At 40.5% G+C, this 21,340-nt stretch overlaps 1 protein-coding gene and 1 long non-coding RNA gene across 5 annotated transcripts in view; one reads left to right on the top strand and one right to left on the bottom strand.

Moving 5' to 3' along the window:
- Positions 1 to 1,862: 1,862 nt before the first annotated feature.
- MORF4L2 (mortality factor 4 like 2) lies at positions 1,863 to 15,590 on the bottom strand. 2 transcript variants are annotated; one of them, XM_066250218.1, is made up of 4 exons: positions 15,473 to 15,590; positions 12,504 to 12,575; positions 5,841 to 5,942; positions 1,863 to 3,166 (listed from the first exon to the last, which is right to left on the bottom strand). In XM_066250218.1, exon 4 carries the CDS (start codon positions 3,140 to 3,142, stop codon positions 2,276 to 2,278), a length of 867 nt encoding a protein of 288 aa, XP_066106315.1. In that variant the 5' UTR covers positions 3,143 to 3,166; positions 5,841 to 5,942; positions 12,504 to 12,575; positions 15,473 to 15,590; the 3' UTR covers positions 1,863 to 2,275. The 2 variants fall into 2 exon arrangements, with proteins under 2 accessions (XP_066106315.1, XP_066106313.1); XM_066250216.1 differs by lacking the exon at positions 15,473 to 15,590 and adding an exon at positions 13,986 to 14,124.
- Positions 14,458 to 21,340, top strand: part of LOC136317498 (uncharacterized) — a 48,275-nt gene continuing 41,392 nt past the window's right edge. For all 3 annotated transcript variants that reach the window (XR_010727883.1, XR_010727881.1, XR_010727882.1), the window contains exons 1-3: positions 14,458 to 14,635; positions 16,525 to 16,584; positions 21,045 to 21,182. This is a non-coding gene — a long non-coding RNA (uncharacterized lncRNA). The remainder of the gene's footprint in view (positions 14,636 to 16,524; positions 16,585 to 21,044; positions 21,183 to 21,340) is intronic.

Here is a 21,340-nt window from a genome sequence, read left to right on the forward strand (position 1 = left end):
CCAGCCTCCAGAACTAGAAATAAATTTCTGTTAAGTCTGTGGTACTTTAATGTTGCAGACCTAGCAGATCAATGTATATTATGACCCTACTATTCCTCTGTGGACAACTTTGAAAAAAATTCATTATCAAACCCCTTACACCATCCAGTTTGAGTCTCACTTATTTCCTGCTGGGACCCTGAACTGGATCAGTAGGATTAGGATTATACATGATTCTTACTTCTAGATTTGTTCTTACTAGATTTTCCACAATTTTCGCAGTAACCATGTTAAAGAAGTAAAAAATAACTGTCATGAGGGAGAGGGTGGAAAAATGGGCAAAAAAGATGAAGGGAATTAAGAAGTACCAAGGGCTAATTATAAGTCACAGGGGTATAATATACAGCATAGGGAATATAGTCTATATCAAATGGTTACCAAACATTATGGTGATCATTTTGTAAGGTATATAAATGTCTACTCACTAGTCGTACACCTGAAACTAATGTTATATATCAACTGTAATTGAAAAATAAAAGAAATAAAAAAGTTATTTTTTTTTTTTTAGTGAGAGAGGGGAGGGAGGGAGGAAGGACAGATAGGGAGAGAGATGAGAAGCATCAATTCTTCATTGAAGCACCTTAGTTGTTCATTGATTGCTTTCTCATATGTGCCTTGACTGGGAGGCTCAGCAGACTAAGTGACCCCTTGCTTAAGCCAGTGACCAGGGGCCCTCAAACTGTGGCCCCCAGAGGCCATTTATCTGGCCCCCACCGCACTTCCAGAAGGGGCACCTCTTTCATTGGTGGTCAGTGAGAGGAGCATAGTTCCCATTGAAATACTGGTCAGTTTGTTGATTTAAATTTACTTGTTCTTTATTTTAAATATTGTATTTGTTCCCATTTTGTTTTTTTACTTTAAAATAAGGTATGTGCTGTGTGCATAGGGATTTGTTCATAGTTTTTTTTTTATAGTCCGGCCCTCCAACGGTCTGAGGGACAGTGAACTGGCCCCCTGTGTAAAAAGTTTGGGGACCCCTGCCAGTGACCTTGGGCTCAAGCCAGTGACCTCAGGGTTTCAAACCTGGGTCTTCAGTGTCCCAGGCCAATGCTCTATCCACTGAGCCACTGCCTGGCCAGACAAAAAAAAATTAAATAAAAAAGTCATAAGCATAGGCCTTTACCATCATCTTCTCCTGTACAGATCCCCTACTCAAGGATTCCCAACGTTATGTCCAAGGGATTATAAAAAACAGGGAACATAACATTAATGCTGAAACTAGATGCTGCTGCTATCCTTGGCCCAAAACCTAAAAGTATTTCTGATAGATGTAACACTGAAGGGGGCTGTCTGTGCTTCCTCTGGTGGGAAGGAGCATAGTGTTAGTTTAAGGGACTGTTATAATACCCACTAAGTATCCTATTATTACCAGTCCAGCTCATAGGGGCAGGGAGCAGAGAACAGAGATGGTTCTTCCAAGCAGCACTACCTACCAAGGAAGCCCACTGTGAGAAACCTCATTGGGAGTGGGGGGGGACAACTGTTCTGACAAGACCCACTCCTTTGATACCACCTAGGTCTTTCCTGAGCCCGTTGATTTGTCTGCCTCCATAACAGTAAAGGCACACTACACATTGTTTGCTTTGAAATTTAGAAACATTTTATTTAAGATCTGAAATACAGTTCCTAAAATATCGACTTCTCCAGAAAACCGCGGCTACACAATAATGCATTGCCTCTATCATGTTAGAACGTGCAATAGACTCAAATACAAAAACCATGAGACAAATCACCATCCTTCAACAATTTGAGCAGAGATAGAATGCCTAAGGAACAACATAGATGGACTTGCAGAGGATGGGCTGTTTTACTTCAAGCACCATAAAAAAAAAAAGAGCACAAATGCATGGGTTTTCGGGTATATACATTAAGTTGAACCTTTGGCACTAGGAACCAGGGCGTTTTATCACATAGCATTAACACATAATTAGAAAACTGTGTAGTGTCAAAGGGATAGAGAACCACCAGCATTCAAGCAAATGTTGTCAACTATGCAAGAAAATGTTCTACTGAATGTTTCTTCTTTGTCTAATTACTGCATACACTGGTAGCAACTTCGAAATGAGAAAAGGAGCTTGCACTCCTTTTATTTTCTGTTTGAAACAAAACAGAACAACTGAAATATAAGCCCTGTTATACATCAACAATTTTAAAGAACATCAATTATACAAGAAAAAGACTAAGAACAAAAAGAGTTTACAGATACCAGACAGAGTAGTGAGTGGTCAGTAGACCCTCACAGGGCTTTGCGGTGGTACTCAGCAGAAGCCACTTTGTAATCACTGGCAGTAAACAGAGATGCAGCATTCTTTGCCAGGTATTTTAGGAAATCATGCAAATAACCCAGCAATAATGCAAGGCTTTTCTCATCAAGGGGCGTGTACGCCAACATTGCTCCGATTCTTACGAATAACCGCAGTAGGTGCGGTGCGCCATAAATCTGCGACATCGGCGCGTCAGGGTGGGCCAAGAGGATCTCGGCATACTGAGGCCTCTCAAACTTGTACAGCAGCTGGGTGCCCAACATCACATTGAAGTATTCTTTGATTCCTGCAACAACTTCATTCACGGCGTACTCCTTATTGTCGACATTTCCCTGCGATTTCTTGCAGCTTGCATACTCTTCTAGGATGGCATCTACATTCTTCTTAGCAGGGAGTTGAAACAGCTGCTTCTGCCTGGTAACCAAGTCCCAGTCCTCCACAAGCCAGGGTTTTAATTCTTCCGGAATCTTCACTTTGACCTCCATTCTATTCTTAAATGCATCTTCGCTTTCCACAGTGGGGTCAGCCCGGGCCCTTTTCTTCCGGGGTGGCTGGGGCACCTCGCTGGTACTGCCTCCGTCTCCGTTTCCAGGAGTCTTCTGCTTGTTCTTGCGGGTCTTCCTCACGGATCCAGAAGGGGGATTCTCAGCAGAGCGACCCCCCCATCTTCCTGGGAGGGCTGGTTCCAGATTCTTCTGCTGTGGACCAGCTGTCTTCTTTCCTGATGAGGCCCCTCTCATCTTGCTTCTCTGCATGTTGCTTCTAGTGGGCTTTTTGAAGTTGTCTTCTTCTGCAGATTGTTGTCCACGAGTTTGAGAACCCTGCTTTCTGGAACTCATTCAACCCTGTTTTTATTTCAACCACTGTAATACATAAAGTGTTTCATTTGGTTGTTTTTTTTTGTTTTTGTTTTTTTGTTTGTTTGCTTTATGGCTAACCTGAACACACTACACTTTGTAAAAGCCCATCAAAAGCGCAGCACATGATATACTCTTGCAATCTGAATTTCTAAATCCTATTTCAGGGTCATTTTTAAGTGACTTACTACCTCCTCTCTCTCTCTTTTACCCTCACTACCATCCGCTACCTCATCAGACCTGCGCATAGATTATTTTTTTGGTATCATTCTAAAGACAGGAATGTAATTTTGGATACAAAAATAAATTAAATGGTAAAGAAACTACGAAAGGCAGTGATACTGAAATTCAAGATCTCCCAACCGGAAAAACGACAATGTGAAATAAATAAGAAAGATTTAGTTAACTGAAGGCAGAATGAAAACAGTGAAGGGTTTTGTAGAAGTCCAGGTAGGCCTCAACTAGAGTGATAAGAGTCAAGAGAAATTAAATATAGCATTTGATAATTGAGGAGGGAGGAGTTAAAAGTGGCTCTGCAATTTTAAGCTTGGGTCATTAGTGAATTAATAAAAGCACTGATTTTTTAATGGTTACTTTGGAATCAGTAATAAAATAATAGGTAATACGTAATTCATCTATTCATTAAACTATTCAGTCATCATATGTTACTGTATATCTGCTTCAAATCAGGTACTATACTACATGCCAAGAATTTAAATATTTAAAGTGACAATTATAAAACAACAAGGAGAGGGGTGTGATTGTACACTGGTGCAGCCACTATGGAAAACAGTATGAAGATTCCTGAAAAAATTAAAAATAAAACTACCATGTGACTCAGCAATTTCACTTCTGGGTATTAATCTGAAGAAATGGAAAACACTAATTTGAAAGAATAGATGCATCCCTCTGTTCACTGCAGCATTATTTACAATAGCCAAGATGTGGACACAACCTGGGTGCCCATCAGTACACAAATGGATCAATATGTGGTACATATATACAATGGAGTATTATTCAGCCATAAAAAGGACTTAAATCTCACCCTCGGCGACAGCATGGATGAACCTAGAGGTTATTACGCTAAATATTACTCAAAGACAAGTACCATGTGATTTTACTTACAGAAGGTGGCAAAAGTAGGTTTATAGTTGTGAATACATGAAAGTTTATTCCTGTTTTATTATTTATTGCATCATTTGCCATATGACCAACTGTAAGCCTACTTTTGCCCCACCCTATATGTGGAATCTAAAAAACAAAATCAACGAACAAACAAAACAGAAAGAAACTCATAAACAGAGAAAAAAACTGATGGCTGCCAGATGGGAAGGGGTGGGTGGATGGGTGTAAAAGGCGAAGGGGGTTAATAAGTACAAACCGCCAGTTATAAAATTAGTCATGAGGCTGTCACGTGCAGCCTGCTCTTACAGTCAATAACTACGGATGCGGTCAGATGGAAAGTGGACTTCTTATTGTGGTGATCACATTTAAGATATATAAATGTCTACTTGCTATAATTAAATAATTAAACATAAATCAAGGTGAGTACAGGCCCTGGCCGGTTGGCTCAGTGGTAGGTCATCGGCCTGGCGTGTAGGAGTCCAGGGTTCGATTCCCGGTCAGGGCACACAAGAGAAGCACCCATCTGCTTCTCCACCCCTCCCTCTCTCCTTCCTCTCTGTCTCTCTCTTCCCCTCCCGCAGCCAAGGCTCTATTGGAGCAGTTAGCCCGGGCGCTGAGGATGGCTCCGTGGCCTCTGCCTCAGGCGCTAGAATGGCTCTGGTTGCAACAGAGCGACGCCCCAGATGGGCAGAGCATCGCCCCCTGGTGGGCATGCCGGGTGGATCCCGGTCAGGCGCATGTGGGAGTCTGTCTGACTGCCTCCCGTTTCCAACTTCAGAAAAATACAAAAAAAAAAAAAAAGAAGAAGGTGAGTACAACAGTTATAGATGCGAACTATTTTGAGAGCAAACAAGAAATGGTACGAGAGACCACTTTCATTGCTGGCTCACTGGAGATAAATCAGTGAGGGAGAAGTCACTGATGACTCCAGGTTCTGAGAATGGGTAATTAGGTCATGAGTATCATCACCGAATGAGACCACATCGAGAGGAGGACCTGGATTAGAGGAGTGCAGTTCAGCACTGGATCCATTAAGTGTGGGCTTTGCAGTTAAACACATCACCTAAAAGCTCGGGTGAGAGGCCTGAGCGAGAAATGGAGATCTAAGTGTGATCAGGATATAGACGGCAGCAGAAACTAGAAGCCAACAAAATCATTAATGGAAAATAAAGGGAGAAAAATGGAACCAAGTATGGGGCTCTTGAAAAAACTAGGAAAAATGATATTTAAGGGGTGGGCAGAAAGAGACCATGAATAATACAAAAGTGGTCAAAGCAGCCACAGCGGAACTAGGAGAATATTGCTTTGGAAGCCAAGGAAGGTGAAAGTTTCAATAAGGAAAAGGAACGTTCTACACTATAAAATGCCACAGGGAAAATTTATAACTTCGAGATAAAACAGAAATGTATAATTTTCTCCTAGGGGTTTTGGGCATTTGCAGTTAACTGTTATTTAAAATCAGCTTACAAAATACAGCAGAGAGAGCTAGTAAGATGAAAAAATAATGTTCTATGATTCTAATGGTGTGACAGATTCAACAATTTCTTTGACTTACATAATCCTCTTCCTTCTTGCTCTTCCAAGAACTCCTAGAGTTTTCCCAGATGGAATAGGATAGATTTTCTGTGGTCTGGAGGGATGAGATGGGAGACGCAATCTACAAAGTAAAGTAGTTATCTGCAATGAACTTTTGTGAAATACAGAAAAAAATAATCTGATTTATAATGAGTTAGGCCTTAGACAAGATATTCAAGCTTTTAGCCCCTTTTTCTCAACCACGGATGTAGCAAATTACCTGTAGCCTTCTTCACAGGTTCACGTTTAGAATTTCATAAATATGATGTGGCTAAATAGCTAGTCTAGTACTTTGCAGGAATACCTGCACATGTGAACAAGGACACAAAGGTGTTCACTCCAATGGTGTTTTTAATAGTAGAGAACTGGAAACACATAAATATTCAATAGGGAAATGGCAATAAATTATGTATGCACACTATGAAAGAACATTCAAATGAATTAAGCAGAGATCCATATACTGCTATGCAAAGATATTCAATTATATTTTATCAGGTAAACACATAGGTTGCACAATAATATGTATAATAGGATCCCAAAGACACAGACACCACAGGGAGGAGTAGTAGTCCCAGTTCTAATGTAATCCAATTTTGTGCTTTAAACCGACGTGTACAAATGCACAGAAAAGTATCTTGACAGAGAAATACCAGACTGTTAAGGTCAAGGCAACCTCTAGGCAAGAATGGGGGAGGGTGGACCAGGATTAAACCAGATTTCTCCAGTAAACAACTTTCACCCACAGAAAAAGCCTTTGGCCAACCCCTAGCCCTTAAGACCATGTGGGCAGGTACTAGGGCAGCCATTAGGGGCAAATAAGAGGTAAGCAATGCGAGAAAACTCCAGCCCTGAATCAGGGAAGCCAGTTATTGGGAATAGAGGTCTGGGTGCTAGTACTTTCATTAAGTAAATGATATCTTCTACCTGAAAGGGCACAAAGCAGAAATTAAAGGACAACTGTAATCCTCAGAGAGCATCAAAATCTGTGAATACAATGACCCTCTAGGAATCTGAAGCCTTCTGGCTGAGGGACACACACATATATTCTGTGAAGGAACACTGACCAGTGTGCTATGAAACTATTAAGCTATTATGCTTACAAAATGTTTCTTAAAAAAAATTCTCATGAGGACATAGTATTTGAGGCTAGCAGAAAATTTAGTTACGCAATATAGGTGAAATCCAGAAAACACACCTGAGACTAATATCATACAGCTTCCACAAAACAAGGGATTAATCTACAAACTAAAGATGGTCTAGTACCAAGCAGACTGTAAAATACACAGAAGTACAGCCAGGGTGGGCAGGAACTATCTTGGAAGCCATATTGGTCATCCACAATTCCTTAGTGGAGGAATTTAATGAGCTGAATCAACTGCATGCATATATATATACCCACACACAGATGTACCTATGAAAAGGAATTCTGTCTGGCTCTCGAGTGTTTTGTCACCCTCTACAATTACTTCTTTCATAGAACTTCCAAGTTGAAATATTTGACACTGGACAGAAAAATAACTGCACCAACTGGTTAAGGTTTGTGCCCAGTAAATAAAGCCAGGTAAGCAGCCTTTTTTAAAGAATTGTTTTTAGTACTTTATTTTTACCCAAGTATCCTACAGATCAAATAACTATTACTACCTGAGTCAGAAGCCAGACATGAAAGGAATACCCATCCTTTAGATGTGTGGCTTCTACTTGTCATGCATGTTATGGGCAGCTTAACTCAGGTCTCTGCACTCTGCACCTCCCTTCCCAACTCATACTTCCTACCTGGACTGGTGACAGCTGTGCCCGGCACACCCCTCACTAAAGAGGTTGGCATTCTCTAGTGCTTCCTTTCGAGAGCCGGTTTAAATTTTGAATCTGCCAGTTTCTTTGAGTGAAAGGCTTTTGTTACTGGCTTAGAACACTATCCCTACCCTTCGCTCCAATCAGGTTTCCTCCTTTTGTTCCTTCATCTACACACCACCCAAGTCCCATTTCCTCTGCCACCTGCAATACCGTATGAGGCTGGCAGCAGCATTCCAAAGCTTGGTATTCAATGTTCCACATTAGCCTTGCTTAGGGAACGACATCCGCTTCCACGCCATAGGTCTTGTGTTGAAAATATCTTGAACCTTCTAGAGCAACACTCACATCCCTGGTGGGCATACTAGTGAATCAAGGTGAGGTGATTCAACTAATGGGGGAAATGAAGGCACACTTTAGGGACAAGTCGTCAAATCTTTACCCACTTGTTCTCTACAGGCCAGGCGCTAGGGTGCACCAGACATCGTGAAAACACACCTGTGTTTGCCTTAGTCTTTTTTTTTTTTTAAAGACGAAGATTCAGGTAAGGGAGAGAGAAGCATGATCTTGTAAGCTGCGGCACTTAGTTGCTCACTGATTGCTTTCTCATATGTACTTTGACTGGGGGGCTCCCGCTGAGGCGCTGACACCTTGCTCAAGCTAGTGTCCTTGGGTGTTTGCCTTATTTTCTATTTTAATTTGTGTGTAAATACTTAGAGATGAGCATTTACTGGATATCAGATCTCAGATCTTCCTTTTTAAAAAAGTGCTATTCCCACCCCCTCAATTTATCCTACAATTCCATTTTTGCCCTTTCACATTGTTCTTGTAAGATTCTCAGATGCCGATTTAGTGGGTGAAGAGGTAATATTGCCAAATTTCTTTCCCCAAAAGCTTTACAAATATTCCTTCTATTCTAGTCAGTACCGGCTATCTCAATTTCTGAATTTGGTCAAGAAAATGGGTTTCGTTTTCTAGCTTGTATTTCTGTATTACTGATGTTCTAACATCTTTTAAAAATGTGTTGGCCATTTTTAGCTTATTCTTTGCCCATTCATTTGGTTCTTAGTGATTTTAACATTTGTAGCTCAGATATTTTATGTCTGATGTTAAATTTTATATGGTGACATGTAGTTCTTTTTAGAGTTTAGAAATTAATATGGCATACTTTTATAGTTTATATTTTAATTCCTTCATCTAGCCAGAATTTTTAAAAATTAGAATAAAAAATTTTTTTAAAGACTTTTATTCATTTTAGGAGAGAAAGGGGGAGGAGCAAGAAGCATCAACTCCCATATGCACCTTGATCAAACCGGTGATCTGTGTTCCAGGTTGACACACCATCCACTGAGCCACCGCAGGTCAGGTTAATCTACCTAGAATTTATTAAGTTATGAACTGGAAATCTACGTATTTCCCCCCAATTTATTTTGTGGCAGCTTTTATTGAATCATCTTTCCTTTACATATTCAAAGATACCAAATACATAAAGTGGGCATTCTTATTGCCTCCCCCCCAATCCCAGAATGTATATGCTTTCAGATTTTTTTTATGTACACATTTACACAAATAACATACCTTTAAAACTGTGGATATTATATACGTAAGTGAATATGTATCATCCATTTACTTGGTCTTGGTAAAGGTGAAATACCTATTTCTCTGCATCTTTTCACATTTTATCACAGACCTTCTGCCTGCACATACCTAGCTCATGCTTTTTAATGTCATCGTTCCATAACTTCTGCATAGCATAATTTAACCAGTCCCATGTTAATGAATATTCAGGTTCCCAATACTTCATTTTACAGAAATGCTGTAATGCTCATCAGTGTATAGCTATTAAGAGCATTAAGTTGGAACTGTTTCAAGATTTGATAATTCCTCTTTGTTGAGGTAGATCGAAATTTGTAAGGGACTGCTTTATTTTATACTCCCAGCAAAAACATAGCTCTTTTACCCACACCTTCAGCAAAACTGGATAAAGGTATTTTTAAAATTTGTTTTTTTGGGGGGCCAATCTAATATGCGATCATATATTTTAGTTGAATCTGTGTGATATTGAACCTTTTTTATGTACCTTTTTCTTATGTAAATATTTTTATCCCCTTTTCTACTAGGATGTTTTCTTTTCCTCATCCCTAAATAAATACCGGTTGTTTACTTTTTATTTCTTTTGGCATGCTGGGAATATTTTGCCGAAAATATCAATGTATCAACCTTTTCCTTTGTGAACTTTGGTATTTATGTCATTTGTAGGAAATATGCTCCCAAAAAGTGGTCTAAACATAATTTTCTTAAATCATTTCTTGGTATTTGTATAGCTTCTTCCAAGTATGTAACTCATTTTTCCTAATGTTAAAGAGTTCATCCTTTCCCTATTGATATGCTATTCTATAGCATTCTGAATCCCTAAAGGTATACAGGTCTCTTTTAAGGTTCTGTCTTTTCAATAATTTTCAATTATTCATTTTAAAAGGTGTCACTGTTTTTAAGGTCGCCTGTTTTGTCACAGCAATATGTCTGTTCTCACAACAGTATCACATTGATTTAATTATCCTAGTTTAAAGACCTAAATGTTGCCCTAGAGCAACACTTGTAAATGGGTTCCAAGGATTTCTGTGCAGTATTATTTGAAGTAGCAGAATACTGGAGTCAACACAGTGACTTAGCAAAATAAAATGGGCTTTATCCATAATATGGATATCATGCTGGTTTAAGGAATGCATGTGAAAAGAATCAAATAGAATCCTATGAATGGACGTGAAGACACTCCACACATTTTGATTAAAAATAGCAAGTTTCAAAAACAGTGCCTATGTGTGATACCACATTTGAGTAAAATTATATATATATATCCATGCATATACATTTTTTAAACAGGTGCATAACTTAAGAGTTCTAGAAGGAACTATTATAGATGATTAACCTCCGGGAGAGTAAGAGAATTGGGGTGGCGAGAGAAGAAAACCTGAGCCTACTCTATAACATTTTGTTGTATTACAAGGAGAATGTATTCACATAATCAATTCTGTGACTAAAATTTTATATTGAAGTATACATATTTAAAAATCCACAATGATTTTGACCTATTCATATCCGTAGATTTCACACATAGCTGAATTATCATGCTGTATTATATACTCTGTAGGCATACGGTTCCCATGGTGTCTCTCCGTCCTTTTCAAGTCCTGCCCACCCTCAGAAGCCAAGGTCAAGGTCCTTTCTCCCCCCTCCCAGGCATTATCCATTCAGGCTACCTTGGCTCTTGCCTTCTCTGACGTCTGACCAGCCCTAACAGTCCACCCACCCACCCACCTCCCTCCCTCCCTCCCTCCCTCCTTCCCACCAGCCCTTAATCATTCTCCAATGGCCTCCTGTAAAAGGGGTTTTGTGCCTACCTCTCTATTGCACTCCCCCCCCCCATTTTCCACCAAATAGTGCCCTCTTCTGCAACCTAGCTTTCAGAGAAGAAAAAACCACAACAAAAGAAAAATAGCGATTCCATGGAAAATGAAACTGCCGAGACCAGGGAAAAAAACAACAAAAAAACCTTCTTTCATCTCCTGCAAGGAGACCATTCGTAATGCGGACTCCAAATGCTAACACCATGCATGGATGTGTGACAAATGAATGTAAACATCTTATACAGTTTGCTGGAATAAACCTTTAAATGCACTTATATGTGCTAATTACATTTCTATCAATTCTCTTTTGGATATTTGGACTTTTTTTTTTTTTTTTTTTTTTTACAGAGACAGAGATAGAGTCAGAAGAGAGGGATAGGTAGGGACAGACAGACAGGAACAGAGAGAGATGAGAAGCATCAATCATCAGTTTTTCGCTGTGACCTTAGTTGTTCATTGATTGCTTTCTCCTATGTGCCTTGACCGAGGGGCTACAGCAGACTGAGTAACTCCTTGCTCGAGCCAGCGACCTTGGGTCCAAGCTGGTGAGCTTTGCTCAAACCAGATGAGCCCACGCTCAAGCTGGCGACCTTGGGGTCTTGAACCTGGGTCCTCTGCATCCCAGTCCGACGCTTTATCCACTGCGCCACCGCCTGGTCAGGCTGGACTACTTTCTTTATGTCTAACAGATTTTTTTTTTCTTTTGAGTCCGAGACAAAGGAGGAATAATACAAAAGCTGCTAAGATACTGAATATGGTTGACTTGCTGGTTAAAATTATAGCTCCTGGAAAATTCCCTTATCAATTTGCTCAATATCTCTCTAGGTTGTTAGGACAAGCCAGTAGTTATAATTTCGGAATTCAGTTCTAGTGGTAACTGTTGCTTCTGGAAAATCAGGAGAGAAACCAACATTATTAATTTTTTTTTTTTTTTTACAATTCCAAGAAGAGGTCCACTGCTTTTAGAAATGTACCTGAAGAACCATAATTATTATTAAAGCAAACACATATATGCCATGCACTGTCCTGATACTTCATATGTAAACCCATTAACAATCCTATGACGTACATAGAATTATTATCTTTATTTTACCCACGATCACCCAGTTAAGTGAATGAGCCAGGATTTAAATTTGGGAAGTCAGTATTTGCTCTTAACCACTAAATTACACTGCAAATGGGATGCCACAAAGAAAAATAATAAATGAATATATGGAACTATCGGGGATCAACTGTATCCTTTATTAAGGAATATAAAATTACATGCCCTCAGTTTTTTAGGCACTTTTATGTACTGAAAGCACCAATGGATTCAGGTGCATTCCCCCCTTAGAAGCTTTCCCAGATAGACACTTACTAATCTTTAAAATATCTCTGGATCATAAAGAAGAATATGGGGAATTATCTTGTTTGAGAACTGAGGCCAGGAAAATGGAAACACTTACCCAAGATTCTGTAACGAGGATCAGATCTTCTGATCCCGACTACACAGCAAACTTAGCTTTTCTGATAATGGCCTAGAAGGTCACACAAGGGGATGGGAAAGGACATAAAATAAGATATGAGATAATGGCTTTCTCCTCCCTCAAGCATTGTACTGTTTTATCAGGCACAAAGGACACCAAAGCTGATAAATAATGTACCAGTGTTTCTTTTTTTTCTTTCTGTGCTTACATGTTAAAATTTACTTCATTGTGCATTTAGCCTAATTTTTGATAAGCTAATTTATTTTTTGCTTTATATTTAAATTTTTATTAAGAAAAATATCAAATGGCTAAAAATGTCGAGGGAATGTTATAAACACATTCGAATCTATCATCCAGCTTCAACAATTACCAACTGAAGGCCATCTTGTTTCATCCATAACCCCACCCACTGCTCCCCCCACCCCGATTTTTTTCAAAGCTCACCAAATAGCTCATTTTTTGTATTTCATTATGGAATTTTTCAGTCATATACCAAGAAAACCAGAATAATATAAGGAACCCTATAATATGCCCACCACTTAGCTTAAATGATGACTAAATTAGGGACAGTTCTGATTCATCTACACCCCTCCCCATTTCTCTCTACTGCTGAGATTATATTGAAACAAATCTTAGTCATCAACGTCATTTGAAGCCAATTCCAGACATTTTGTTACTTAATGCGTATTTTCACACGTAGCTCTAGAAGATAAAGACAATTTGAAAACATAACCACAATACCATTAAAACGTATAAAAAATATCGACATTAATTCCTTCAAAAACACATCAAATAACAAATTCATCTTCAAATTTTTCCCGAAATATTTTAAAGGTTTTTTTTTTTTTTTTTTTTTTTTTACTGTAGGTGTGTTCGAATCAGGGTCCACACAAGGCCTACTCATCGCATGTGGTTCATCTCCAGCTCGCTCTCGCCCTCCATCTCTTTCGCCCCCTCCTCCATTTTTTTTTAAACTTTTCAATACGGAAAATTCCAATCCCTGCTATTGTGTTAATTCCCAAACAGCCTATTATTTCATCAGTAAAGATGAATATCTCTCTTATATCTCTAATTTCTTCTAAGAAAGAAACTGACGAGCAGAAAAAGCACTATAATGACCGAATTTACATAATTTGTTTTTCCTCATTCTAGTACGCGGGTTTTTCTTTCCACAATAGCAGCTAATATTTTTCACAGCTAGGTTTCCTATGAAATGCTTACTACGCAATAATATACAATACACGTCTCTGAGGTACACGTCTCTGAGGTACTTCTTATTATCACCATTTTACCAACATGGAAACCGAGAGACAGAAAGAACAGGAGCCAGCCCAAGCTGGGCGTTGGCGTAGAAACCTGAATTCAGCTCTGCCCGAGCATAGAGCCATTAGTTACTCTTTGCTATATACACTACAAGAAGAGGAAATCATCAACCCTTTCTCCCCACCCCCACCCCGAAACCTGAAACGAGAATCCAGCTCTCTCCAGCAGCCGACGGGTGATCACCGCCGACCCTCCAACAGCCATAGTAAAGCCAGGTTTCTCTGGCAACTGATATCCATAGGCAGACACGTCACCCTGGAGGCGGGCTTACGCCCGTCAGCCAATCACGATCGTCTTGCCTAAGTTTTAGAATGTTCTATAACCTAATGATTGGACGACGCCTATCACGTCACAATGATACTTCGCCGCAGTAAAGAGGGGGGCAAGAGCAACCTGTTTCTCCACTGTTAAGGCTGGAAGCAAACCAATCACCTCCCTCCTTTAATATGGGCCCTGGCCAATGACGCTCGTCCTCTTAGGATCTTAGCCCGCCCTCCAAGAGCGCGACAGGCTTTGGGTCATAAGTCTATAGGGCAGGGTGTTCACGTGGCCTCTTTTCACGACCCAGAGTTCCTCTAACCAGAGGTTCTTTTTTTTTCTGCAGGGAGGCATTATGGGCTTTTTTTCCCCAGTGGGAAAGGAAGTGTCTACGTGGCCTACGGAAATAGGGTGGGCGGAAATGAGCTAAGGTTCCCGCGAGTGGGAAGCCCGAGGTCAACTCCGGGGCCACGCCCCCAAGCCACTTGCGCAGCTCTTGGAGGAAAAAAAGGCCGAGTAGTAGTTTTGATGTATGTGTGAGTGGGGACAGTGGGCACTGCGGGCGCGTGGTGGTAGCGCCAGCGGGGATGTGCGCAGGCAAGCTTCGTGGCCCTGGGGTTGAGGTGTGTGCGCGCCAGCCCTCATGGCGCTGGAGGCGGTGGATGTGCGCAGGTGCGCGCCCCTAGCGGTTGAGGCCATCTTAGGTTCCGGAGCGCGCGCCAGCCCTAATGGCGCAGTAGCCGGTAGGCGTGCGCAGGCGCGCGCCCCTAGCGGTTGAGGCCCTTATATGTCCCCTAGTGCGCGTGCCAACGCTAAAGGCGCGCGAGGCGGTGGGCGTCCGCGGGCGCGGGGGCGCGCCCCTAGCGGCTGAGGCCGTTAAGTGTACCGGGAAGATGGCGGGCGTGAGTGTGTGTGGGCGTGTACGCGCGTGTGCGCGCTCTATAGGAAACGGTCTGTACTTTTATATTGGAAAATTGTTTTAATGAAATGTAAAATAATTAAACCAAGGCGTTCATCCCAGAAATATAGGGCCTTAGGTAGAAGTACTTCCATCTCGCCTATTAATTTAATTTTAGACCCTAAAAATACACTTTCTTCCCACGTTCTTCTCCGTGCCACAGTCCTGTCCCGAAGGTTAAGAGGCAAGCTTTCGCATTCACATATTAGCAATTACAAGAAGCAGCTTCTTTCCTGTACCTAGTCTCTTTCTCCCCTTTCCTCCCTGCTTTTCCTCAAACCCCCCTTCCCACATAGTTACACGCAATTCTCCTGCACAAACAAAATCTCCTGCTTAGAATATCTATATACCCAGCCTTCCCCTCCACTGTGGCACTCTTGAGTTTCTGTGCGGGCTGAAGCTCTCTTACCTTTTTGCGTAGATCTTCCAAGCACAGTGCCCTTCAGGCAACTACGCAGTTAATTTTCCAGAAAGTTCTCAGGTTTATTATACATCTTGAGTCTACCACCAGATGCCGCCAAATTCCAGCAAAGGATTGGCTGTTTGGTCCCTGGAATGATGGGATTTTACTTCTACCCCTTTTTGATTTGCTGAACTCTCCAATCTATAGAGATTCTATGTATCTTTTGTTGCTAGGGAAAATCAAATTAGCTTCTATAAATAGCCCTACGAGGCAGGGGACTATGGCCCTATATCCAAATGTTTTTCCTCTTTAAAAAAAATCCCTCCTCCATCCCTCTCTTCTTTCTACCTTGCCTTTTGTGGGAGGGGGGGCGGTCAGAATTGATGAATCACCTTAGGCACTGATGCTGATGAAGATCCTAACCCTTTCTGTGCACCTTTTCAAATCTCAACACCACCCCCCACCAGGGCCTGAAAAAAAAATTGGAAAATACAGATGGCTCTTTGGTCAATCAAGACAGATAAGAGCTGACCAGGCGGTGGCGCAGTGGATAGAGCATCGGACTGGGATGTGGAGGACCTAGGATCGAGACCCCGAGGTCACCAGCTTGAGCACGAGCTCATCTGGTTTGAGCAAAAAATTCAGATTACTGGCTTGAGCAAGGGGTCACTTGGTCTGCTGTAGCCCCCCAGTCAAGGCACATATGAGGAGGCAATCAATGAACAACTAAGGAGCTGCAACGAAGAATTGATGCTTTTCATCTCTCTCCCTTCCTGTCTGTCTGTCCCTCTCTCTGACTCTCTCTCTGCCACAATATATATATAGACAGGTAAGAACTTGGACCCTGGTATTGAAAACTAATCTTTTCCTCTTGAAATTTTTATTTGATATGCATGTTTGCACCCTTTTGTCTGTAATGGTATAGCTAAACTTTATTATGTATTTGGAGTCAGAAATCTAAATTTAAATACAATTACACCGCTTACTAGCTCCGAGGCCTGGGCAAATGATTTATGTTCTGTGATCCTTAGTTTTTTTGCATGCTTTATATATTTCAGATGCTGTGTCACATTTCTTCACATGGATATTCTTTTTATTACTTACAAAATCCTTATTAGGTGAGTATTAATAAGTCAAAATCAAAAACAAAAGTTATATCTCTTTCAGTTATCAATACACGCACAGGTGTACACACACACACACACACACACTCTGGGGTGGGATTTAGAGCAGTAGTTTTCAAAGTGTATTTTCCAGACACCTCAATGGCATCATTAACACCTTTCAGGAACTTTACTAGATTCAGATTCTTAGGCTTCACTTCAAATGGAATTCTAGGGCTAGGGTTCTGGCCATGGGATTCTAATGTACACTGAAGTTAGAATCACTGTTTTGGAGGGCAGAGATGCCATACTTATTTTTGTATGCTCCACTAGAGGGTGCTAAGGAATGTCAAGCAAAACAATAATATACATGTTTTATTGAGATACTGTGCAAATTATCAGTCCTATTATACAGATTAAAAATGAATGTGTAGAGGTGTCAAATTATTTTCTCAGTGCATACAAGTATGGGAACCAGGGTATGAATTTTACCTGCTTCTAGAGCCCAAGACCTTGATAGTACTTTGTTGTTTAGCTGTAACAACTGTTGTTTTGGGCCTCAAAATACATTACAGATACTTTATTCCCTGCTTTGGCTGACATGTTGACTGTAGAGTATCAAGCAAAGGGCAGGAAAATAAGGGAAATATTTGGGTGATTTCATACCCTCCCTCATCTTTAATTTATAATAAGATATTACATAAAAGCTCGTACGTACTTCTCTTCTTGCTTTAATATTTCCCAAATACTCTCTCTACCATGAAGTTATTTTTTTAGATTATCTCTGAACCTCTTCTGTATGTGTGAAGGGATTCAATTCGGGGTGGTAAGGAAACATGGTTGTTGAAAGCCTGTTATGGGCCATTCTCTGTGTGGCTCTACATCCCTTAATTCCCAACAATGGGCCTGTAAATTAGGTGACAATGATCATTTTAGAGATAGTGAAAGTGAATTCTAGAGACTAATTATTTTTCTTTGGTTATATAATGTGTAAGTAGTAGAGCCTGGATAATTCCTGGTATATCTGCTAAACTTTTTACTGCTTCATTTTTAGTCTGGTTTAGTTACTTATTATTTATGTGACTATCAGCCAGTTTTTTTCTTAAATTTTATTTAGAAAATTATATTAACTGGGGTGACATTGATCAGTAAGAGAACATAGGTTTCAGGTAAACATCTCCATAGCATCTGAACTGTTGATTGTGTTGTGTGTCCATCACCCAAAGTCAAGTCATTTTCTATCACTCTATATTTGTCCCTCTTTACTCCCCTCCCCTAACCCCCACCCCCTGGTAACCACTTCACTTTTATCTATGTCTGTCTTATTTTTATATCCCACCTATGTATGAAATCAGATGGTTCTTAGTTTTTTCTGATTTACTTATTATAAATCACTTAGTATATTGTTCTCAAGGTCCATTCATGTTGTAAATGGCAATATGTCATCACTTCTTACGGCTGAGTAGTATTCCATAGTATATATGTACCACATCTTCTTTATCCAATCCACCATTGAGGGACACTTTGGTTATTTCCATGTCTTGGCCACTGTGGATAAGGATGCGATGACCGTAGAGTATAGGTGTCTTTACGTACCCATGTATTCGAGTTTTTCAGGTAGATATCTAGTAGAAGGGTTGCTGGGTCATACAATAGTTCTAGTCCTAATTTTTTGAGTAACCAGCATACTTCCTTCCAAACTTTCAGCAATTATTTTAACTTTCTCTGAGCCTTAGTTTTACTATATATTAAGTGGGAAAAGTTATTCCTGCTTTGTTAATCTTAGAGCTGCAGTGTTCAATACTGTAGCCACTAGATACGTGGTTGCCTAAATTTGAATTAATTTAATTTAAAAATGCAGTTCCTCAGTCACACGAACTGCATTTCAGGGGTTCAATAGCTACTTCTGGCTAGTATTAGTACTGTTGGGGCCAAGGCAGGCCTCCCCAAGATACCTCACAATGGTATATCGTGAAATCACTGGAAAAGCAGCAGAAATGGGAGGAGCTCTCTCTGATTCTTCTCTCTAATTTTTTCCTCCTCTGTCTCCGTAAAAGCAGGAAATAAATCGCCATGATAGGTGCCCTCCCTTCTCCCAAGGGCTAAGAGACAACTTTATCACCAGAGTTATACAATCCAGAGTCAAAGCCTCTAACAAACCTTGGAAAGCTTCTACTCATTTACTCCCTAAGCACTAGTTCTCTTTGTCCTGTCAGTTACTCACAAATTTATTGTTTCTTTGTCTCAAAAGTAAAGAGATGCGTAGTTTGATTATTTTTTGAGCCTAACTTATGACCTGAGCATCATACTGTGATTCTCCCGTACTCACGTATAAAATTGCTTGTTTCTTCTTCTAGTCTTCTGTCAATTTTATCATTTTATTATTTGTCCAGTTGTAAGAACTAAAGAAGGGTAGATGTGGGGAATTCTTCGTCTCCCTGACAGGACTGAATTAGATACCAATAGATAAAGAACATTCTCATTATTACAGGAAGTTCTATGGGACAGTGCTGATTTAGAATATAGAAGGTATGTAAAAGGACCAAGCATAGTGCATATTCATGTCAGGTACCCGGAAAGGTGATTGCCTGTCTTTACTTTCAGCATCAGCGCTAAGCATGTTCTTTTGTTTTATTAATGGGGTCAGGATATCGGAGTAACTTACCTAAAGTATTGTAATAGGGTACGTGTCTGGCATTGGGACCCACGTTGGTACCCATATCTTCTGACTCTTGCTTCCGTATTCTGGACTAATTCTTGCACTCTACTGAGTAAGTTATCAAGGCCAGGGATGTTAATAATGTAAATTAACTTTGGAATCAGGGTAGTAGCAGAAAAAGACAGTATCTTCTATGTGCCAGGCAACACTGTGCTCAACTCTTTACATCTATTATCTTAGTGCAGTGGTAGTCAACCTGGTCCCTACCGCCCACTAGTGGGCGTTCCAGATTTCATGGAGGGCAGTAGCGGAGCAACCAAAGTATAAATAAAAAGATAGATTTAACTATAGTAAATTGTTTTATAAAGATTTAGTCTGCCAAACTTAGCGAGAATCCAACATAAAGTACTTGGTAAGTAATTATTATTATATGCTCTAACGTGCTGTAACTCTGCTTTATAAATTTTATAAAGTAAAGTTACTTCCCTACTTTATAAATCACTGTTACTGTGGAACTGGTGGGCAGTTAGAAAATTTTACTACTAACAGAGATACAAAAATGGGCAGTAGGTATAAATAAGTTGACTACCCCTGTCTTAGTGAATCCTCTGAAACCCGGAGAAGTTAAATACTCCAAATTGTCAGAGTAAATATCAGAACAAAGACTTTGACTTCTGACTCCAAAGCCCATGTTTTCCCCAAATGCCCTGTTGCCTTCACACATGTGAATACTCTCCTGTCCCATCCACTTACTAGTGGGGCAAAGTTTCAGCAGGGCCCTCAGAAAATGGGAGTTACTGTTCTTCCGTTGGAACTTAAAGCTGAAGTAAGGGGGAAATGGATAACTTAGGTCAGTGTTTCTTTGGACTCAAGGCCCAAAGCCTTTGCAGGACATGCAGTGGCTCCAAGATCTCTTATATTCATCTTCAAGGCCACCATCTCCTTATACAGTGCCTTTGTGCTGATTAGAAACATGTGCTACTCAGGAGTAGACAATTTGCAAAGAAGTGTTCCACTCCAGTGGAACAGTAAGAAAAGTACTTTTCTTTCTCAGCTGTTGACATTTCATCAGGACAATTGAAGCATGAATTTTACCTCCACTTGTTCCCTCTCAGTTGGGTGACCTTGTACAGGGAACAACGTGCCCTGCTCTACAGTATGTGCTGGCCTTGCTTATCACATGGCTAATTGAGCCTTCCTAGTCCTGGAGAGTAGCGGTCAGTCTGTTCTGGAAAGTGGAGAGGGACGCCAGTCTCCTCCCACGGCGTCTGGGCAGTAGCTAAAATTGCTCTGTTCTCAAGTCAATTTGAGCTTTTTTCATCTGGTTCTGACTAACTTATTGGATGATTTTTTTTAAAAGAATATTTGCTTAATTTAAAAGTTAACAAAACCTAATATTTCAAGGCTAAGCAAAATGGTATTTCTTTAATAACAGTGTTTCCTTACCTGTTTATACCTGCCTAATTCCATAGGGATTTCCTAAAACCAGTTCAGCAAATTATTCTGGATCAGTCTAGCTAGCCCATGACAGCCAGGGCAAATGGTGCAAACGGTCATGGGAAAGTGTTAGATCCTTGCAGGGGTATCTCCTCCTCTAACTCCTCTCTCCTGTAGTCAGCTCCCTGCCTCCTGTTCCAGCTGGCCCGTCCATTTGGCAGAAACAGGTTACTTCAAATTCCTGAGACCCTTAACCTAATCAGTGTGTTGCTTGGGTAACCTTGGGATGTTACACTTGCGTACAACCCCCTGGTTTCCCCTTCCTGAGTCAATACTTTAGCATGCAATTGACTGAAATGTGTGATTTTGCAAACTGCAGATTTGACTTGGAACGATCATGTCAGATCGTCTGTGTTACACATCAGCGAACAGAGAGACCACTGATTTCTACCCGTCTACACTGACTCCTGCAATCCGAGCATTGCCTACAAGGATGCTGTAAGCCAGTTCTCCAGAGGTAACTGTGATCACACTTGTACCCTGCATACAAAGTCCCCATTTTTTTCTGGGGATGATAAAAGCTATGTCTTTTGAAGATTTCAACTGTCATTAGTAAAGAGGACAAACCAAGAGCACTTTAAAGTATTGCATCTTTGATTTAAATTGTTGAAGCTT

This window comes from Saccopteryx bilineata, chromosome X, assembly GCF_036850765.1.
Source record: "Saccopteryx bilineata isolate mSacBil1 chromosome X, mSacBil1_pri_phased_curated, whole genome shotgun sequence".
Lineage (NCBI taxonomy): Eukaryota > Metazoa > Chordata > Mammalia > Chiroptera > Emballonuridae > Saccopteryx > Saccopteryx bilineata.

Bases quoted from the DNA above. Each gene is read 5' to 3' on its own strand.
- MORF4L2 (XM_066250218.1), bottom strand. From the start codon at position 3,142: ATGAGTTCCAGAAAGCAGGGTTCTCAAACTCGTGGACAACAATCTGCA.